At 39.7% G+C, this 20,283-nt stretch overlaps 1 protein-coding gene across 1 annotated transcript in view; it reads left to right on the plus strand.

The window, feature by feature from the left end:
• LOC139736626 (ligand-dependent nuclear receptor corepressor-like protein) overlaps positions 1 to 18,843 on the plus strand; it is a 67,078-nt gene extending 48,235 nt beyond the window's left edge. Inside the window, exon 6 of the mRNA XM_071647377.1 lies at positions 15,769 to 18,843. Coding sequence (XP_071503478.1) covers positions 15,769 to 17,605 — 1,837 coding nt within the window. The 3' untranslated portion in view covers positions 17,606 to 18,843. The remainder of the gene's footprint in view (positions 1 to 15,768) is intronic.
• Positions 18,844 to 20,283: the final 1,440 nt, after the last annotated feature.

The following is a 20,283-nucleotide window of genomic DNA, read 5'->3' on the forward strand; positions in this document are numbered from 1 at the left end:
TTAATGAAATTAATAGACCAGCAAAGGTTACATTAGTATAGTTTGCAAGTACAGAAGCTTCCATGTAATGTGCAGTCACGAGGTTTTGAGATAACCAGAATTTTCTGAGTATTGTGCATGTGCATTAGATGGTTCAGATATAATCAGTATTTCAAATTTTATTAGGGAAAGTGGTTGATGGAATTCACACTAACTTCATGTCTAGTGCCATCCACTGGTATGTTGTGAAGTTTTTCCCCTCTATAAAGGCTGAACAGGATATGTTGTTCTTGCAGAGCGTGCCCGTTATCACACAGAAGCAGTGGTTTTAGCTGCTTATTGTGGAAGAAAAGGAGACACACACTCACAAGAATAGAAGTAACAAGGAAATGAAAATAGCAGCTCCAAGTATTATTAAGATGCTTGTCTGGTTTTGTCTGTAATTATCTGTGTAAACTCATTTAGGTAATGAACAAAGCTTGTTGAAAGAGCAAAATATTTGCTGGTTGGCTTTGTAGCATCATGGTTTGATATCCTCTGCCTGTTAGACCTTCTCATATTGAAACCAAGCACGCCTGCAAAACAGAATCATGAAAGCAGGAGATTAAATGTTGCATTCCCTTAAAAGCTATTGCAGCTCTGCTGTATTATTATCTTCGTTCTGCCCATGAATGATTGGATATTGCCAGGACAGTGGTGTGCCCCAAGCAACTCATTAGGTGAAATTTATATTACCGTCTCAAGACAAAAATATTTTTGCTTTCTATGGTCGAAATGTTGATTCTGCTGTAGGTGAGATATTCTCAAAGTGGAAGCTTGCAAATAATACCTTACCACTACACCAGTTCATGATGACTATTGATGAAAATTGTGTAACTTCCATGCATCTCATATCATTTCAAATGGAATTAGAGAGCATGCTGAAGTGAACTGTGAAATACTAGAATTATCCTGGAGTCTATCAGAAATTTAGTCATTAGTGGATTGCTGTACATCAGACATATTTCCTCTCATTCATCCAACTACCGGTAATGATTTGCCACATTATATAATGATTATATTTCCCAGTTATTTTTGTTCTGTGGATAAAACCATTAGAAGAAAACCCCACCAAACCAGCAAACACCAAAAAACAAACAAACAAACAAACAAACAGAAAACAACAAAAACAAATGAACACAAAACACCCCCCCCCCAAAAAAAAAATAAAAATAAAAAAAAAATAAATAAATAAAATAAATAAATGAATTAAAAAATAAATAAACAGGAAGTAGTATATTAACCTGTTGGGGATGAGTCCAGAGTATACTTGGCCAGGTGTCTGTGGGAAATTCGTGTTGTAGCAAAATCAATCCATCCTCAGTGGGTTAAGAACAGTCATGTTGCTTGATAAATTGATAAATTTTCCCAATAGATAAATCTAACTTCAGAGCACTGAAACTTATGGCGGCCATAACTGAGGGGCTTCCAAAGAAGAACAAAAGCCTTTTTCAATGGTTATGCAATGAGCCAGGTGCATTGCTATGTCAGTACATAAATCATCTTTTGTTAGGCATACTTGAAGCCCCCCAGTTAGAAATTACCATAAAAACACTACCCAAACCGAATTGGTCTAAGCCAGTTTGGAGATAGCTCATATGCACATGGGTACAAATAACCTTTCATTTTTCTCAGTTGGTTAGGCACTTCACTTGATTCGAAGCAACAAAATGCATCAGTTTGCCCAACATAGCAATTTATGGGAACTCGTATATTCAAACAGAGAATGAACCTGGTGCGTAGATCAAGTGACCACAATGGTTTGTCAATCAACACTCTGAGAAGCACCATTTCATTTTGCTGTATTGAATGCATTAAAAAATTTTTTCCCCCGTTAACATTACCAAATACCAGGCTTGCTGTCAGGTGGATGTACTGGCAGGCACCATTAATTGAGGATTACATGAATAATCATTGCATCACAGATGCTTACAACTTGGATCTCAGTGAATTTAAAAACCAACTTGTCTCTCAGTACAACTGACCTTTTTCTGCTCGTGTGCAAACTGGAACCCTGTACTGGCTTATTGTCTATAACAAATAGATTTTGTCCCTAGATCAGGGGGGCATTTCATGAAGGAACTTGTCGGATAAAATGTCCAACAAGTCAATTATATCCGACAAGTTCAGAGAAATCAGCCAATCAGACTAAAGAATTTCTCAAAACTTGTCGGATATAATTGACTTGTCAGATATTTTATCCAACAAGTTCCTTCATGAAATGCCCCCCTGACCTTCTTTGTCTATGGTGCAAACTAGTGTGCCATACATAGCGAATCATTCATTCATTCATTCATTTTATTCATTCATTCATTATTTCATTTCATTCACTTCATTTCATTTATTGATGGTACTCACATCAGCTGTGGCTGTTTTTCATTGTGATAGCTACAGTTGTATTGCAATGGTCCATGCACAAGTAGATCGCAATGTCAGAACTCTTTTTTATCAGAATCATTGTGAAATCCAGGATTTAGTTATTTGACTAGCAAACTTTTTATACCAGCAAGTTTACCTTGACTGCTCAGCTGTAATAAAAGGGGTACCTTTAATTTTTGGTAGGATCAATGTCAAACCGCTTTCTTAATTTGTGTGAATTTTGTCCAATATCAGGGTGAATTCTTCAAAATTTCCTGACCTGAGTTTGACATTCGTTCAAGATACAATGTACTTCACAGTCATGTTAAAATTAAAGTCAGAAATAAGTAGAATGTTACTATAGTTGATATTCTACATTCATCAGTCCCTCCAGTTTTACATGACTGAAAATGAGACAAATTTATATTCCCTGGTAAGGTCATATGTGACCCGATACAACAAAGGGAACCAAAAGTTAGGAATGGTCAATTCTCTGGTGATTCCACAACATTGTTCTGGCTTAGCATTCTTACAACATCATTGATATTGCAGTGCTCTGCAGTTTAGACAAGCTTGTTTTCATAATGTAGACCTTCATTATATTTTTATTGTTGTTGCTTTCTTCATTTCATGAGCACTTAGCATATAATGGACAACTTATTACCAGTAAGTTTGTGCATTCAACAGTGATGTGTTTGTTATAATTTTCATTTGAGACATGTAAAGTTTGAATAAAATGACATAACAGATAAAGCAACAGAGAGAGAATGAGTGAGTGAGAGCAGGGGGGGGGGGGGTAAGTAGTAAGGCTACTGGAATATCTTTGAGGGGTTGATAAGTTATCGTTGGAACAAGATGGGAGCAGAACGGAAGAAACTGAGATTCAGAGACATCATTCAGGCAGATATCTTGCAGAAATTAATAAGGACTGAAGTGATAAAACAGGAAAGAACATCATGTTGCCAAAGTGGCATTTATATCATCAATATCAATTGTTCTGGCCATCGAAAATTTATGACTGTCAAAATGTATCAGTATTACCCCCAAATGCTTTTGGAAACCATTATCTTCTTTCCTCTGAAGTGGCGTTTCCAGTGACAAATCTGATGCAACAATACACATATCTGTAACAAATGTAATCATGCTTATCTTCAATAATGACATGATATTGATAAATTCAATTAGCTGATTGTCAAATTTTTGTATTGATTTCTAAATTGCGTCTAATGATATGCTTTCATGTAACGTTATCTTTCCACAATATGCAACAAACCTTGGTTGATGCTTGCTACAACTCATCCAAGGTGATTCTGAGATCAATTTAAAAGAGTACTGGTGTAAAGTAGTGTGGGAGAGATGAGCAAACAGGGATTTGTTTGCTCAGAAAGAGAGAAAAATAAATGAAAAAAATCAGAATACATACATTTTGCAAGAATATATGAAATTTAAGAGTGGGAGAGAAAGATTTCTTGGAGGGATTTTTCTTGTTTTATAAATGCACACCTGTGCTCTTTGTTATAAGAGTTGCAATGTTCCAGATCAATGGCTGAATGTACTTAAAGGAAATAACTTTGTAAACAGGGACCTTGTTTACAGATTGCCAGGATTTGAGCCTGTAATCATGAGGCCATGACATTGCTAATTTGTCCCCGCCGAACGAGTTCGAGCAGGGGACTATGAAACGGGCTCCGTACGTGTGTGTGTCCGTCCGTCCGTCCGTGTGTCCGTCCGTGTGTCCGTCCGTGTGTCCGTGTGTGCGTCCGTGTGTGATCAAAATCTTCAATTTGCTACTTCTCTGTCATTTATGAGCCAATTTTTATTCTGTTTGCTTTATATGATAGCACTACATGGGAGCTTTGAAACTTCTACACAGAATTTCAGTCGTGACCTTTGACCTTGACCTTTGACCTATATTGTACATTTTGCTACAAAATGCTACTCCTTCGCCATTTCTAACCGATTTCGATTCCGTTTGCTTTATATGATGGCACTAGGTGAGGGCTTCAAAACTCTACACAGAATTTTGACCTTTGACTTCTTTGACCTTTGACCTTGATTTTTGACCTATATTGTACATTTTGCTACAAAATGCTACTCCTTCGCCATTTCTAACCCGATTTCGATTCCGTTTGCTTTATGTGATGGCACTAGGTGAGGGCTTCAAAACTTCTACACAGAATTTTGACCTTTGCCTTCTTTGACCTTTGACCTTGATTTTTGACCTATATTGTACATTTTGCTACAAAATGCTACTCCTTCGCCATTTCTAACCCGATTTCGATTCCGTTTGCTTTATGTGATGGCACTAGGTGAGGGCTTCAAAACTTTACACAGAATTGTGACCTTTGCCTTCTTTGACCTTTGACCTTGATTTTTGACCTGTATTGTACATTGGCTATAAAATGCTACTCCTTCGCCATTTCTAACCCGATTTCGATTCCGTTTGCTTTATGTGATGGCACTAGGTGAGGGCTTCAAAACTTTTACACAGAATTTTGACCTTTGACTTCTTTGACCTTTGACCTTGATTTTTTTACCTATATTGCACATTTTGCTACAAAATGCTACTTCCGGCGGGGACATATATTACGCACCACGTAATTTCTACTTTTCCTTGTTCACATTTTGTAGTCGCTTCAGATTAAAACTGTAACAATCCTGTTTCTGAAATATTAGATTGAACTTGAACATGGTAAGCAATTGCGCTTTTAGTGTTAATAGTAGATGTATTTTCAACTCATCTCGAATATGATTTGGACTGTGATAATGAGTACAGAAATTTCTTTTCGCTTAATACATGTACTCCTTTCCCTTTATCATTCCTGGAAGTCTCTTTCCAAGGATCAAAACAGTAATTTAAGATGTGAAACTCTTGATTCAAAAACAGCGCTAAGAGTCATAATCAATACAGATCCTGTTATCATATGAAATGATATAAGATATCTTATAGGAGTTTCATTCAACAGACATTTTGTTATATTGTCTTGATAGTTTCACATCTCCCTTGCCTCGGAGAAGACCATGCTCAGCAATGCTGGAAAGGAAAACTCTCAACAAAGTATCTAAAAGTTTAGGCTCACTGCGAATCAATAGTGTTTTGTTTTGTTTTTTTGATTGAGATGCAATTTTCTTTTTCTTGTGAATGACTTGCCATAAATCACACAAAGCGCATTGATGACCAGTGATACTAAAACAAAGACAAAACTTTATCAGTGTTTGACTTGACAAGATGAAAAATTGCACTTTCAGCAGAAAGCAACTGAGATGTAATTTCAGACTGAAGTGTATTTTCTCTAGGTCATTCCTTCTTGGTGGTGCTCAAAAATATTATGACTTTACATATCGTCTGGTGCAGATGAAATAAAATCCTTCATTGAGGTACAGCAGTTTCAGTTTTGTTTTGTTTTAAAGGAGGATATGAATACTATTTGAGAGCTATTTGGTCATGTGGCAAAACATGGCTAGTTGATAGTGCCCATGAAAGGCCAAGTGAGCTGATAGATTGCTGAGCACTTTTACATACTGAGTACCATTTCATACATTGTACATTTGAACTTATCCTAAACTATATTTTGCTCATACTGCCCCTGTTTACTGAATCAAAGTTATTATTTGACATTTCCTCTCTGTACACTTAACAGTCATAATTCATAATCAGTACCACTTATGTGTTGGGGCCAATCCAGAAAATCAAAAAGATAATGACTTACATTGACATCTTCTGTAAGATATCTACCCGCTTCTGTGTAATAGTTTCCTGAAACTGTGTATTCTGGTCTTCTTAGCGGTTGAGGGTCAAGGCTATGAGATGCAAGTTAAAGCATGTTGTACACTTTTGTTTTAACTCTCTCCTATACCCAGCCTACATATACCAGCATCTTGCCACGTGGTTTCATACCAGACAGGTCAGGAAAAGTGCAAGTTCATTGCAAGCCAATGTTAAGACAGAATGGGGAAATTCCAGGCTGACCAGACATACCTTTCAATAAATCATCACGGCCTCTGGTTTCTTCAAGTATTGCACATTTCTCTATTACCTCTGCCAAGAAGGTTATGTTTTTGTTGGCATTGGTTTGTTTGTCTGTCTGTCTGTTTGTAAATAAACTCAAAAAGTTTCAATTCAATTCAATTCAATTCAATTCATATATTCATTCAGTAATAAAAACCGTTTGGATATGAAATATTTACAAAATGTATCAGGTACAGTTCTGAGAAAGCCAGAGGCTTGTCAAAAAGAGTGTACCCTCGAAAACAAATCATACATATATTGCTATTTAAACGTTGAAATACCAACGTTCAAATACCAATAGTTGTGAACAGATTTGGATGAAACTTAAAGAAAAAGTTGATAATGCTACAAGGAACAGACGATCCAGGATACTTTTTTTTACAAATATTTTTGAAGGGTTATCATTGGCAAATAGGGCCAACAAATAGGGAGTTTGAGCTGTGTGAATTTGAGGAGTGCATACTGTTACAAGATGTGATAGCGCCATCTACGGCACACAGTTGTTAGCAGCACAGCCATGAGCTGAGAGAAGTTTGCCTGAGAATAAAGCCTCTGTTTAAAGAACTTGAAATTACAGAACTTGATTTATTATCATCTGTTGAGTAGCCTACAGAGTGAATGTGGGTGAAGAAGGTGAAAACTAACATGGTGTCAGGAGTGAAGTGACTTTTGTTCTCTCTCTCAGGCCGTTTGTAATTGTGTCGTCCAGCTGCTGGTCGTGGTCATGGTGGTCCCACCGTATATGAACATGTGTATGCTTCCAGTACAGGATTCATCGGGACTGTCTGCAGTGGTGCTGTGCACAGTATGTCGCCATCGGTAATCCTCCCGTCCTGTTTCGCTCGCGATCGCGATTCGTTCCGTATGTTTCCGGTACGCGTGTGTGAAGCTGGTCAAGCTGTTCTGACAGTCGCGACGCGATCATGTTTGTACCGATGGAATGCTCTGTTTCAGTGAGCGATTGATATGAATTTTACCATTCTAGAGACTTTGGACTTAGTGTGAAAACCTAATAATACTTTATTGGTAGAGTAATACTAATGTCTGTAAATGTCTAACTCAGAGTGATATTATTCTATGCCTATGTATGGATATGGTCTTGTTATCTGGCTATTTAAGCTTATATTTTGTGTGTTCAAAATATAATTAATTTAATAGCCCGAGTCTGTCATGTGTTATGTGTAGATCTCTGGAATATTTTTACCAGGATTTACAATTAGATGTCCTGAAACTTCATTATCGCGTAACAAAGTTGAGTCGTACTCTTAGTCTCATGGTCGTACTCTTATAGCTCATGTGCATACATGTAGGAGTCAGTACATGCAAATACTTTTATTTTAGCTAAAAGTTGTAATTTGTATGGGATTTTGTCTCACACAGTGAGAATGTACATTGTATATTTTGTACAATGACATTGTAGACGAGCTATTTATGACTGAGCCTGAAATTGAGTTATGATAAAGGAATATCAGTAACTTTAGTTGGTTGTACTGCTCATGTACACAATAATTGTAATACATTTGTGAGTAATTACTGTGAGGTGGTTTTGTTTATACAGAACAATGTCTAACACTCAAGAAGCCAGTGGTTCTGCAGATTCTGCACCCGGTCATGAACGTGGTACAGGTTCACGGTTTGTTAAGAGTAATGTCCCTCTTCCACATGCACTCTCCCTTCATGGAGACGTAAAGGAAAATTGGTCTGTTTTTAAGCAATTGTGGGACAATTATGAAATCATAACTGGCTTGGAACATGAATCTGATAGGCTCAGAATTGCACATTTCATGACGGCTATTGGCCCAGATGCAGTCAAAGTGCAAAATGGATTTGCATTTTCTTGTGATGATGACAAGAAGAATTTCGCTGTTGTACTCAAATTATGGGATGAATATTGTAACGGTAGAACAAATGTAACGTATGAGCGTTATAGGTTCAATGTGTGTTCACAAAAGAAAGATGAATCCTTTCAGAATTACTACATTCGTTTGCGTAGTCTAGCAACCACATGTGAGTATGGGAAGCTCACTGATGAGCTAATCAAGGACAGAATTGTGGTTGGCATTACAGATGAGAATGTCCGCAAAAGATTGCTTCAGGAACAAAATTTGACTCTACAGTCATGCCTTGATATTTGTAGAGCTCATGAATCTTCAAAGGCGAAGTCCCAGGCCATGTCTAGTGAGTCGATAGCAAATGTGAAAGCGATCCAAAAGCCCGGGAAGAAAAGTGCTCAAAAACCCAGACATGGGGAAGGCCATTGCAAATTTTGCGGATACACTCATGTACTCAAAAGGGACATGTGTCCTGCTTTTGGTAAAACTTGCAATAAGTGTAAAGGTCAAAATCACTTTGCCAGTAAATGCAAGGTTGCTGTTTATGGAAAAAAGAAATATGGTAAACACAAAGAAAGTGTGAAAGCACTACATGGTGACAGTGACACAGACACTGAGTCAGATGAAAGTGTCATGTCGGTTGAGACAGATAGTCAGCACAAGTACAAGAAGAAAATCATGGGTAGATTTTCAATCAAAGGAAAGAAAATACAGATGCAAATTGACTGTGGTGCAACTGTAAACATTCTTCCAAAGAAATGTGTACCTGATAATGTGCAAATTGAGCAAAGTCCAAGACAGCTCAATCTCTATGGTAATGGTGCAAGCATTGTAGCAGAGGGTACATGTAAAGTCTTGCTAAAAAACCCCAAGAACCACAGAAAATATGAGGTTGAATTTGTTGTTGTAGACCAAGACTGTGTCCCTCTGATAGGGTCTGAAACTGCACAACTCATGAAGTTGATCAAGGTCAAGTATGAGAATATTGCAATAGTGCAGGGTACTGATAGCCATTCACCAATGGTTCACTCTAAAAGTGAGGTCTTAGAGTCTTACAAAGATGTGTTCAAAGGTCTAGGTAAGATGCCTGGAAAAGTGCATCTAAAGACAGATAGTAGTGTTGATCCGGTCATTATGCCCCCTAGACGTGTGCCCATAGCGGTCAAAGAAAAATTGAAGCATGAACTAGATAGGCTTGAAAACATGGCTGTTATCGCCAAGGTAACTGAGCCCACTGAATGGGTGTCTAGTTTGGTAGCAGTCCAAAAGCCCAGTGGAAAAATCAGGGTTTGCATTGACCCACAACACTTAAATCGTGCACTACAGAGGGGTCACTATCCACTTCCTGTGTTAGAAGATGTGTTACCTATGCTAGGCAATGTGAAAGTCTTTACAAAGACTGATTGTAAAGAAGGTTTTCTACAGTGTGAGTTAGATGAGGAGTCATCCTATCTCACAACATTTCAAACTCCATGGGGTAGATTCCGATGGAAAAGGATGCCCTTCGGCATTAGTCCTGCCCCGGAGATATTTCAGTGTCATTTGGATCAAAATCTGGAAGGTCTTCCGGGTATGTACAAAATCGCAGATGACATACTGATCGTAGGACGTGGTGACACAATGGAGGAAGCGAACGCAGATCATGACCACAATTTGAGCATGTTCCTTGACAGGTGTCGCGAACGCGGAATCAGGCTGAATCCTGATAAATTTGACTTCAAGCAAGACGAGGTCAAGTTCATGGGTCACATTCTCGCAAGTGATGGTTTGAAAGTGGACCCAGCGAAAGTTGCTGCAATCGCGAATATGCCTGTACCTGACAATGTTGAAGCACTGCAACGTTTTGTCGGAATGGTCAAATATCTCGCGAAGTTTCTTCCGTCATTGTCCGACTTGAGCGAACCACTGTGCCGCCTCACCCATAAAAACTGTGAATGGATATGGGACACAGAGCAGCAGGCAGCGTTCGACATGATCAAGCACAAAGTTTGTGAAGCCCCAGTACTGAAATACTTTGATCCAAAATGTCCGACAGAAGGCCAGGGTGATGCATCTCAGAATGGCCTCGGTTTTGTACTTCTTCAAAATGGACATCCTGTGGCGTATGCTAGTCGCGCTCTTACGCCAGCAGAACAACGGTACTCTCAGATCGAGAAGGAGTTACTCGCACAGGTCTTCGGCCTTGAAAGACATCACGAGTTTGTCTATGGTCGTCAAATTACCCTTTGGACGGACCACAAGCCCCTTGTAGCAATCACGCAAAAACCACTCGCTACAGCTCCAAAGAGGTTACAGAGACTTCTTCTACGACTGAATCGCTACTCAGTCAAGATCCAATACATGCCTGGACCACAGCTCTATGTCGCGGACACGTTATCCCGAGCATACATCAATGACACTCAACGATCTGTCACTGAGGCAGAGATTGAGAGCATTCATCTCATTGAGGGACTGAGAATTTCAGACGCAACAAAACGCGAAATTCAGCAGATGACTGCCGCAGACAGCACGCTTCAAACTGTCATACAGTACATAAGCGAAGGGTGGCCTTCTTCAATCGCTGCATGCGCAATAGATGCTCGCCCGTACTACGGCATACGACATGAAATGACAATGGACGATGGTATAGTCTTCAAAGGCTTAAGATGTGTCATTCCTCGTGCCATGAGAACGAAAATCAGAGACAAACTGCATGCCGCACATACCGGTATTGAGAGCACACTTAAACGCGCACGAGAGTGTGTATATTGGCCATCTATCACGGCAGATCTGAAGGACTTCATCGCGAAATGTGACATTTGCAATGAAATGCCTAGTGCCCAGCAGAAAGAGACACTCCATCCTCATCAAATCCCTAACCGCCCATGGGAGAAAGTAGGATGTGATATCTTTGAAGTAGACGGTGATAGTTTCTTGTGCACAGTTGACTACTTCTCAGATTATTTTGAAGTGGACAAACTTACCAAGAAAGATGGTAGTGCCATCATAGGTCGTCTGAAACGGCACTTTGCTACACATGGCATTCCAGATTGCGTTCATAGTGACAATGGACCCCCTTTCAATTCAACGGAATTCGCTGATTTTGCGCAATCCTATGGTTTTGAACTGTCCAAGAGCTCCCCAGAATTTCCTCAAAGCAACGGCAAAGTTGAAGCTGCCGTAAAAATCGCAAAAAGACTTGTGAAGCGGTCAAAGCGTGACCACGGAGATTTCTATCTCAGTGTACTCATCTGGAGAAATACCCCAACCGTGAGTATGGACAGTTCGCCTGCGCAGAGGTTGTTTGGACGCCGCACTAAAAACAATCTTCCTATGGCCGCGAAACTCCTCAAACCAAAGATTGTCGAGGATGTGAAAACGCGAAAACAAGCGTCCCAAAATCGGCAAGCAAAGTACTACAATGCCACCGCGAAAGATTTGGAACCATTGAAGGAGGGAGATGTTGTGCGAATACAACCCAAGAAAAAGCATGTCACTTGGGAGAAAGCGAGGGTAGTTGAGCAAGTTTCGCACAGATCGTACATTGTTGAAACTGAGCAAGGCGTTCGACGTCGCAGAAACCGGAGACACCTTCGAAAAACCGCGGAGCGATATAAACGCGAAAGTGAAATCGTGCCATCTTCGCTAATTCCACAGCCAGTCCAAACGCGAAGTGAAGCGAACAGGAATAGCGTAGAAAGAGCGAGAAGTACAAGCGTTGTACAAGTCATGCCTGAAAATGTACAAGCTCCAGGCCTGACTCGCAGAAGCTCGCGAAACAAACGCTCACCAACATACCTCAAAGACTATATTTGGTCAAAGTGAGTTAAATGAAAAAAATAAACAAAAGAAAGAAGGAAAGAAAAAAGTGAAAAGTAAAATCAGTTTGTTTTCAAGATTTTACTTGAAATTATGGAGTATCAGTTATAAACATGTTCAATTTATGATACTGGAGACAAGTACAGTTTTGCCTATAATTTTTGGAAGTAATCAGAAGTGCCCAGTGCAGTTATTTTAATTATAGGTACTACTGCACATGTTGATATATGATGTCATTCTTCAAAGATATGAAGCTTTATGATTACAAAGCAAAGTTTGAAGTTTAAGTTTACCAGGTTGTTATAAAGTCACCATCCCACTGTCATCTATACTTCCGGTTTTATGAGAACTAATTTACATGCTTTCACACTATACAGATATACTTTGATATCTAATGTTTCTTTGGAATTGCAAGTGGTTTAAAGCAATTTTTTTAATTTGTTATAATAGTTATAGAACGATGTTCTTGTCTGTTCAAAAAAGGAAAGGTTTTACAAGATGTGATAGCGCCATCTACGGCACACAGTTGTTAGCAGCACAGCCATGAGCTGAGAGAAGTTTGCCTGAGAATAAAGCCTCTGTTTAAAGAACTTGAAATTACAGAACTTGATTTATTATCATCTGTTGAGTAGCCTACAGAGTGAATGTGGGTGAAGAAGGTGAAAACTAACACATACATGCACTGAATGCATGCTCAAGGCACAGCATGCAGTAAGCTGCTGATGATGTAGACTCCAAGGTGCAACAGAAAGGCTTCTTTATAGGGAAATAGGAAGATTTTCAGCATGCATCCATGGGTGGAAGTGAGCTGCTTGGCGGCCAGAAGACTGTGCTCTCTGTGACCTTTTCTAGTTTCTTTTTTCAAAATTACCATCAATTTTCTACTGTTATCTAGAAAGTCTACTTGCCAAGGAGTCCTCGATCGCAGAATTTGGGGAAGGTTTTGAGAATGATGAACCCTGTAAACAAGTGATTCTCCCTATTACAGGAGGCCTATATTATTGATGACAAATCTATAAAATATCAATAATAAAAGATCTGGTGATAGGAGGGTGGCATTACATTCTGTGAGTCGATCTTATGCTTTTTGATTTGCTAAGTTCTGTGTGTATGGCACACTTGTACTTGCATGCATTTTTGCTTCTGTGCATTTTGCTGATAACTGATCACTGGAGAATCGATGTCCGTGCAAGAGCATCCCCCTACTATAGCACATGTCACAGCCTTCAGTCTGTGTAGGAGGGGATTCTGTGAAGCCTGGACATGGTCTCCATGGAACATATTCCTGACGATGAAATACAGAATTCATCTTTCAGTCAGACGTGCTGTCAGCATATTGCTCTATGTCTTGCGTGTTGCGCCTTTCTTTTTTTGCTGATGTCTGATAAATAATAAGAAAGTTGAAAAGAAAAGGAAAAAAAGGGCAAATACATGCAGTGTTCTAGGAAAATTTTGAGCAGAGATAATATGTATGACACATGCAAGACCCATTTATTTTGTTTTGTCTCTGTTTTGTTGAGCATGGCCCTTCACATCAAACAGTAACATCATCTACACATATATTGTGTGCTGACTTCATCAAATTTTGATGCTGAACAATTTTGTGGTAGCCAATTTTTCATTTGTGTTTTTTTTTTCTCCTATGAGCATCATTATGTGCAGGGTAATTGTGCATTACTTTGGAACCGGAACTTGATATCTCAAACTACACATTTGGGCTTAAAAGCATCTTTAGGTTGTTTGAGGACAAATTCTGGTATTTTCTGAAGTAAGTTTGAACCATAAAGCAAGTAATCATAATGGAACTGGAGGAATATAGAGATTTAGAGGCTTGAATTAATTTCAGGTTAAATAGAAGAATTTGTCCTGGTTTTTTGTTTGTTTTTGTTTTTGATTTTGTTTTCTTGGAAGAACACTATCAGTTACCCATTCCACAATGCATTGCATAGAATGAACAAAACATTTACATCAAGGGCAAACACAACAAGGCCTCAAATTTCCCTTAGGCCTAACAGAAGAGGGGAAATGTGACAATCTGAGAAGTGGTTATTTCAAAGAGAAATGAAGTCATAAAAATAAATGAAGTTTTTATTGGATTGTGCTCTTCCTCATCCAAAGTGATGAAAGGACCTCTGTTCTTTGATGAAAGTTAAGAAATAGATCCTCATCTCTGTCTGCAAAAATTCTGAATATCTTTGTGGTATCCTGAAAACAAACCTGACAGGTCATAAGATGTGGAAGTCATATCAAATTTCAATATCCTTTGCTCATAGTAATCATCTATTAATGGAAAGTAATTTTGCGGGATGTATGCAATCTTACAGCGTGCAACAATCATGACAGAGAATATTACTAATCCATTGTTAAGATCAGCTGAACTCTATAAACTTTGTGGGCATGGTACAATGAAAGCATTTTTGGATGTCTGTAGATAAACTTTGATACAGCATTTATTGTGTACATTCTGAAACCCCAATTCTCTTTGCTGCCACAAGTGATTTTAATCTGATGCGATAGATATTTCAATTACAATGCATTCCTGCTTTCTGGCCTAATTGCAGTTTTGACGACAGTACTATATGTAATCATTAGATAGCATTGTGCTGACAGCATTAATGCAATAAAGAGCCTGTCAGTGTCCATGATTCTGCTAATTTGAAAAATATTAAAAAGTTCTGAGGTCTTTAGAATGTACTTTTGTGACTCGTCCCGACCGATCTCAGCAATCAAATGAGGAAGAACCTTTGTTTGATCTTCAGGGAAATACCTTCGTCCCTATGAAGATATGAAATCAAGCTTGATTACTGTGATGTTGTGTTTGATGGATTTGATTAAAGGAGCTTCCCTGCCCTCTTTTTTTTTCCTGACTTGCATATTTTGCAGCAGTATTTGCCCATTTGTGCTCTACTTAAAGTCAAGCCAGATTTGTTGGGGGGGGGGGGAGGAGGAGGTAGAAAAGGGGTATAGTAATAATTATGGCAGGAAATAGATAAAAGCAGCAGGCATCAAACCTTGTTTGCCTGGATTTTTAGCAGATGCAGGTTTCTAGTGGCTCACACTTTATCTTCACAGTCTGAGCTGAAAACAGCATCACTTGTTGCACGGAGAGAGAATACGAGCACCTTTCAATAAGTTGTCCTGTATAGTGTAAGTAGCCTGATGTGATTTAAGGAAAGTTTGTCATGTATAGTGAAAGTAGCATTGTTTTAGTATGATAGCCCTGTATAGTATAAGTAGACCTGTTCCATAAGCCCATTATGATGTGCCCTCCACTCACTAGATAAAGAGGAGCAAGAGTCATACTACGTAGTAATGGGTGTGGACCCCCATTAGATGAATCATGAGTATTTCTGATGGTACAGGTATGCACTACACTTTGTTTTCTCTTTTTCTTAATGATTTTTTTTTTTTTTTTATAGTGGGGATTGGATAGGTTGGCTTGAGCGGGAGAGAGAGAGAGAGAGAAGGGAGAAGAAGAGAAATACTGTTGTAAGAATCTTAGTGGAGATGTAATACCTCTTGCCTATGCGATTTACAGACTGGATTTATCTGTGGAAAATGGCTTCACTCCTCTGCTCATCTTCATTCATTTCTTGTCTGCGTCTTATCTATTGGCAGGGGGGAGTATGTTTTTTTTTGTGAATATTGCTTTGTATTTGCCTGTGGGATGAATTATGTCTCATTCAACTTTATTATATCTTTACATAATGGATATATTCACAAAGGATCAATTTTTGTATACTCTCTCCACAGAACTAGCAAGACTAAGACTGCTCGGTCCTGTCGCATCAATGGCTCAAGCTCGTACACACAAGACGACCTCAAACTGGCTCTGAAGGAGGTCCGACAGGGCAAGCTAGGAACACGCCGTGCCTCAGTACTGTATGGGATTCCTCGCTCTACCATCCGCAATCACCTCAACCGAAACAAGGTGAACCGGCAGGAGGAGGCAGAGGAGGAGAGCCGAGTCGTCAACGTGGAGGAAGTGGAGATGAAGATCCCAAAAAGAATGCCATACATGGTCAACAATGTTGGCAAGCAAGAGAAGGTTGAGAGGAACGCCGTCCCAGTGCCTAATTTAGCATTCCCTTTCACAGCTCTGTTTCAGCAGTACCAGCAGCAAGGCCATGCTTATGAAGACTGCTCCACAGACGAAGTGGTCGCCAAGCTCAGGAATTTCCTTCAGGGTAGATCAGCAGGGGGAAGCGGGAAGCTGCCCAAGTCAGCAGGTTTCGACCATGGGCTGGATCAGGCTCTTGTGAGGGAGCTTGTAATGACCTGCACCAAGGTTGGATCTCTTGAAACAGTAGAGGATCTTCAGCAACGGCATAGCAGTGCCAGCAGCCTTGAGGAGGACAAACTGCCCAACCAGGTGTTTCAGCACCTGATAGGACGCCTCCTGGAGACAGAGAAAGTCCGTCTGTTGAGCGGTAAGAAGGATGTCCGGCAGCATATAGGTATCGCCTCTGTGATCCGCCAGCCTTCGTCGCCATCGTGTGAGCAGAACCAAGACGTGAAGGTGCCTTGCTTCAAACCTGTAGTGTGTGACGTCAATGGAGCTCAATTACAAGATAAAATGCATAGCTATGACAGCAGTAGTTCCAGTCATGGTAGTCCAACCAAGTCCTACTCCCCCTCCTGTAATAATAACAACAACCAAGCCAGCCACTGTGCCTCCTACGATTCCCAGGTGCCTGCATCCAGTAAGCGACCAAAGAGAGGTCGCTATAGATGCTATGATCGTGACAGTCTGATCCAAGCTGTCAATGCTGTGCAGCGAGGAGAGATGAGTGTCACAAGGGCAGGAAATGTTTTTGGGGTTCCTCACTCAACGCTTGAATACAAAGTAAAGGAGCGGCACCTAAAGAGAATGGCAAAGAAGGGTCCGTCAGGCTCCCAGCAGTCCACTGAGAAGGCAGAGCCCAGCCAGACTCCAATTCTTGGAGTGCCCCCTGGAATCCACCTACATGATGGTCACACTGTACCCGGTGGTCTAGCCACAGCAAGACCCTACGAGAGCTTTGCAGAGAAGTTGAGAGCCATGAGCGAGAAGCAAGCATTGCAGAATAGCTACTCCTACCTGAGGCAGCAGCTGGAAGCCCAGCCTGCCCTCTTGGCTGGACATGGTCTCGGCCTAGCACTGACAGAGGCTGACCGCTACCGTCTGGAGGAGGCCCAGTCCACTCTGGCGGCACACACACAGCTGGCTCAAGAGCAGTGGGCCCAGTGGTTGGCCAAACCTATCTTTTCCACCCCATTCTTCAACATCTATACGCCTCAGGCCAGCACCCTGGGCATCGATCCAACAGGCATGCTGTATCGCATGGAGGAGCCCAAGCAGAGCAGCAGCAAGAAGCCGAGTGTCAGTGACGCCATCAACCGCCTGGTGGAAGCACACCTCTACAGCTCCCTCTACAATCGTCCATTCAGTGCCACCCCTTCAGATCATGATCTTTGTGCTGCAAGGTTGGGGGAGTCCAGCAGCTCACGTCAGGAACCTGACCCCACTGAAGACCAGCGTGTCAAGCGCAGAGCTGCTGTTGAAGAGCGGGACGGCAGCCCACAACCCAAGAAAGCCTTGAAAACATAGAGCAATGAGGCAGTTGCTCACTGTTATTGCAAATGCAAATCATGAGTGTAAGTCACAGATCACCTTTTTTTGCAAGTATGAAATTAAATTTTAGTTTTCTATGTCAGAAAGGGAATGTTTGTTGAGAGGAAAACTCGCTACTGGTAAAGCGTGTCCTACCAGTATTAACTTATTCTCATTTGTGCATTGGGTCTGTATTTGTATGTGTTTAATATCTGGTAAGATTGTCATATGCTGAAACAAAAAGAATTCTTTTTTTTTTCTTCAAAAGCAGGTAAAGACACAAGTGCAGTGTAGAAAGAACTCATATTTTTAATTTTTGGAGATGTTAATTTATTAGACAAGAGCTGACATTGATGTGCAATGAAGTATAGTGCATGATTTTTTTTCTTTTTTTAGCAAGTAACTAGATGGTTAATATTGTATCTTACTGTAATTAGCAATGGTTATTAGAACTTTGTAACAACTCCTTGGTACTGTGTTATAATCCTCTGTACGTGGTCTACATATATGTATGTGTGGGTGTGTGTGTGAAGAGGAGACAATGGGATTAGGCACAGTGTATTGGAATTTTGTCCTGTCTCACATAATTTACTAGACTATATTCTCTATGAGGAGATTGAAAAATTCACATTGGATTAGATGGCACATGTATTGCAATTTTATAATTATTATTATTATTATTTTATTTTTTTATATTTCTTTTTTTTGCTGACACTTCACATCTAGAATTGTTGACTTGACAGAAAAAGAAAATGTATTTGCATTAATGAATTTCATCCATTCCTTGTAACAAATACAGACAATGTAGTTGAGCATCATTTTTAAATGTGTTGTCTTATCAGTGATAATTCCACTGAAAACCTCACCCATGAATTTTATTTTGATCTTCAAAAAGAACTCTGCCCTAAGTTACAAAGACAGGGCTGTAAATTTTGTGTTGTTGTGAACCAAAAAAAAAAAGATGCTGTTATTCGAAGAAATCATGATCACCTATTGCACATTTTGGACACATTTCATTCCATGTACAAAGAAGTTGTAACTCACCATAAGAAAGAAAAAAGTAAAAACAAAATACGAAATTGACCAAATGATGACACACAGGTCTGAGGTACAATTAAAGGAAGAGGGACATAATATTCTACAGCTCCTATGGAGTGATGCATTGACGTGTAATAGTGTGCATCTCTAGTTTCTCACTCCAAGTCATGCATTACCACTGAATTCTACGTATAATGTGGGAGACATCATACATTGTATGAAACCTTCACTGTAATGTTCAATGCTTGTGGTGGTGGTGGGGGGGGGGGGGGGGGGGGGTTGGAGGCAAAATTTGCTGCCTCTGGACAACACCTTTCAATTAGCCTCTGTAGCATTTTTTTTTTTTCAATCAGCTAATTAACATCAAATTGAGATGCCCACACGTGGTATGGTGCTTGCAAATCCTCGTGTCCTTCATGTAGTCACTAGTGAACAAAATGCCACGTGAATTAGCATTTAGATGAACTCGTGCAATTCAGTTCATGGCTTCTGGGTAGTGTCTTGGCAAACAGCCAACATGTGGTTTGCACTGGTGAAAACTGTGCTCTTATGCCTTTGATATTCAGATATGATCCCTTCAAATGATAACTTATGTCACCAGTCATCTTCTTTTTTTCCAAAATACATTCAATGTACACTCACAAAGGAGCACTTCATACTTGTACATATTATATATGTGCTGTTTTTTTACTCATCAATGTCAGATTTGTTTCCATTTCAATAGGGATAGTCAGGTAGTATTGAATGTTTTGGGTGCATCTATTGGGTGTAGTGTGTGTGTTGGGGGGGATCGTCATCTTTATCCGTGTGAAAACCCACCTTTGACAAGTTAAACAGGAGAAAGTGCCAAATGCAGTAGGCTACCTTGACAAAGGCTCTGAATAGTGTGAGTTTAATAGTGAAATTGGACAGATTTTGGAAAATGAAATGCCCCTGAAACACTGTCATTATTTTGACCCTTAGAGACTTATCTGATGGCATCTTGTGTAGGCCTTGGTATGGCTGTTTCCGTCATGTTACAAGTACTATGTTTCACATGTGGTTTTACACCCCCTCCGTTGAAACATTTGCTACATGACTCATCTTGTGGCAAACTTGGACATAAATGTGCTCTCACACCCACTATTCAAGAAAGAGGACAGGAAATTAATCAAAATCACTCTAAATATGTGCCAGGTTTATGATGCAATTGATGAGTACTATTTCTGACAAGATATGATCATGTTGTCAGAAAGGTAATTTTTGAGTGGTTATGTGATGCCATGTCTAATGATCCACTGATGATCAAATAATTATAACATTCTCATCATTTAATTAAAGTTGCTCAGTTTCCTGAAGAACTGCATTAGATATGGGCATACTTCCTTTATTGGAAGCAAACTGAAAGGATGATGCATGTATGGACAGTAGAAAACCAGTATATGCAGTATATATTTATTCCTTTAAATTATACAGTTACAAGAGCTTTGTGTTGTGCAATATTCCATCACTTTACAGTAACATATTGTATTTATTTGGTTTCCTCCCACCTTGTGTATGATTACAGACCAGATCAATCATTTCATTTTCATGGGCTTGTTCTCTCATGCTCATTTTGATTCTAGTCCTAGAGCTTTTTTGGCTGAAAGAATGAAAAC

Source organism: Diadema antillarum, unplaced genomic scaffold (genome assembly GCF_040938485.1).
Source record: "Diadema antillarum isolate AM-2024a unplaced genomic scaffold, OU_Dant_1.0 seq00000659_RagTag, whole genome shotgun sequence".
Classification (NCBI taxonomy): domain Eukaryota; kingdom Metazoa; phylum Echinodermata; class Echinoidea; order Diadematoida; family Diadematidae; genus Diadema; species Diadema antillarum.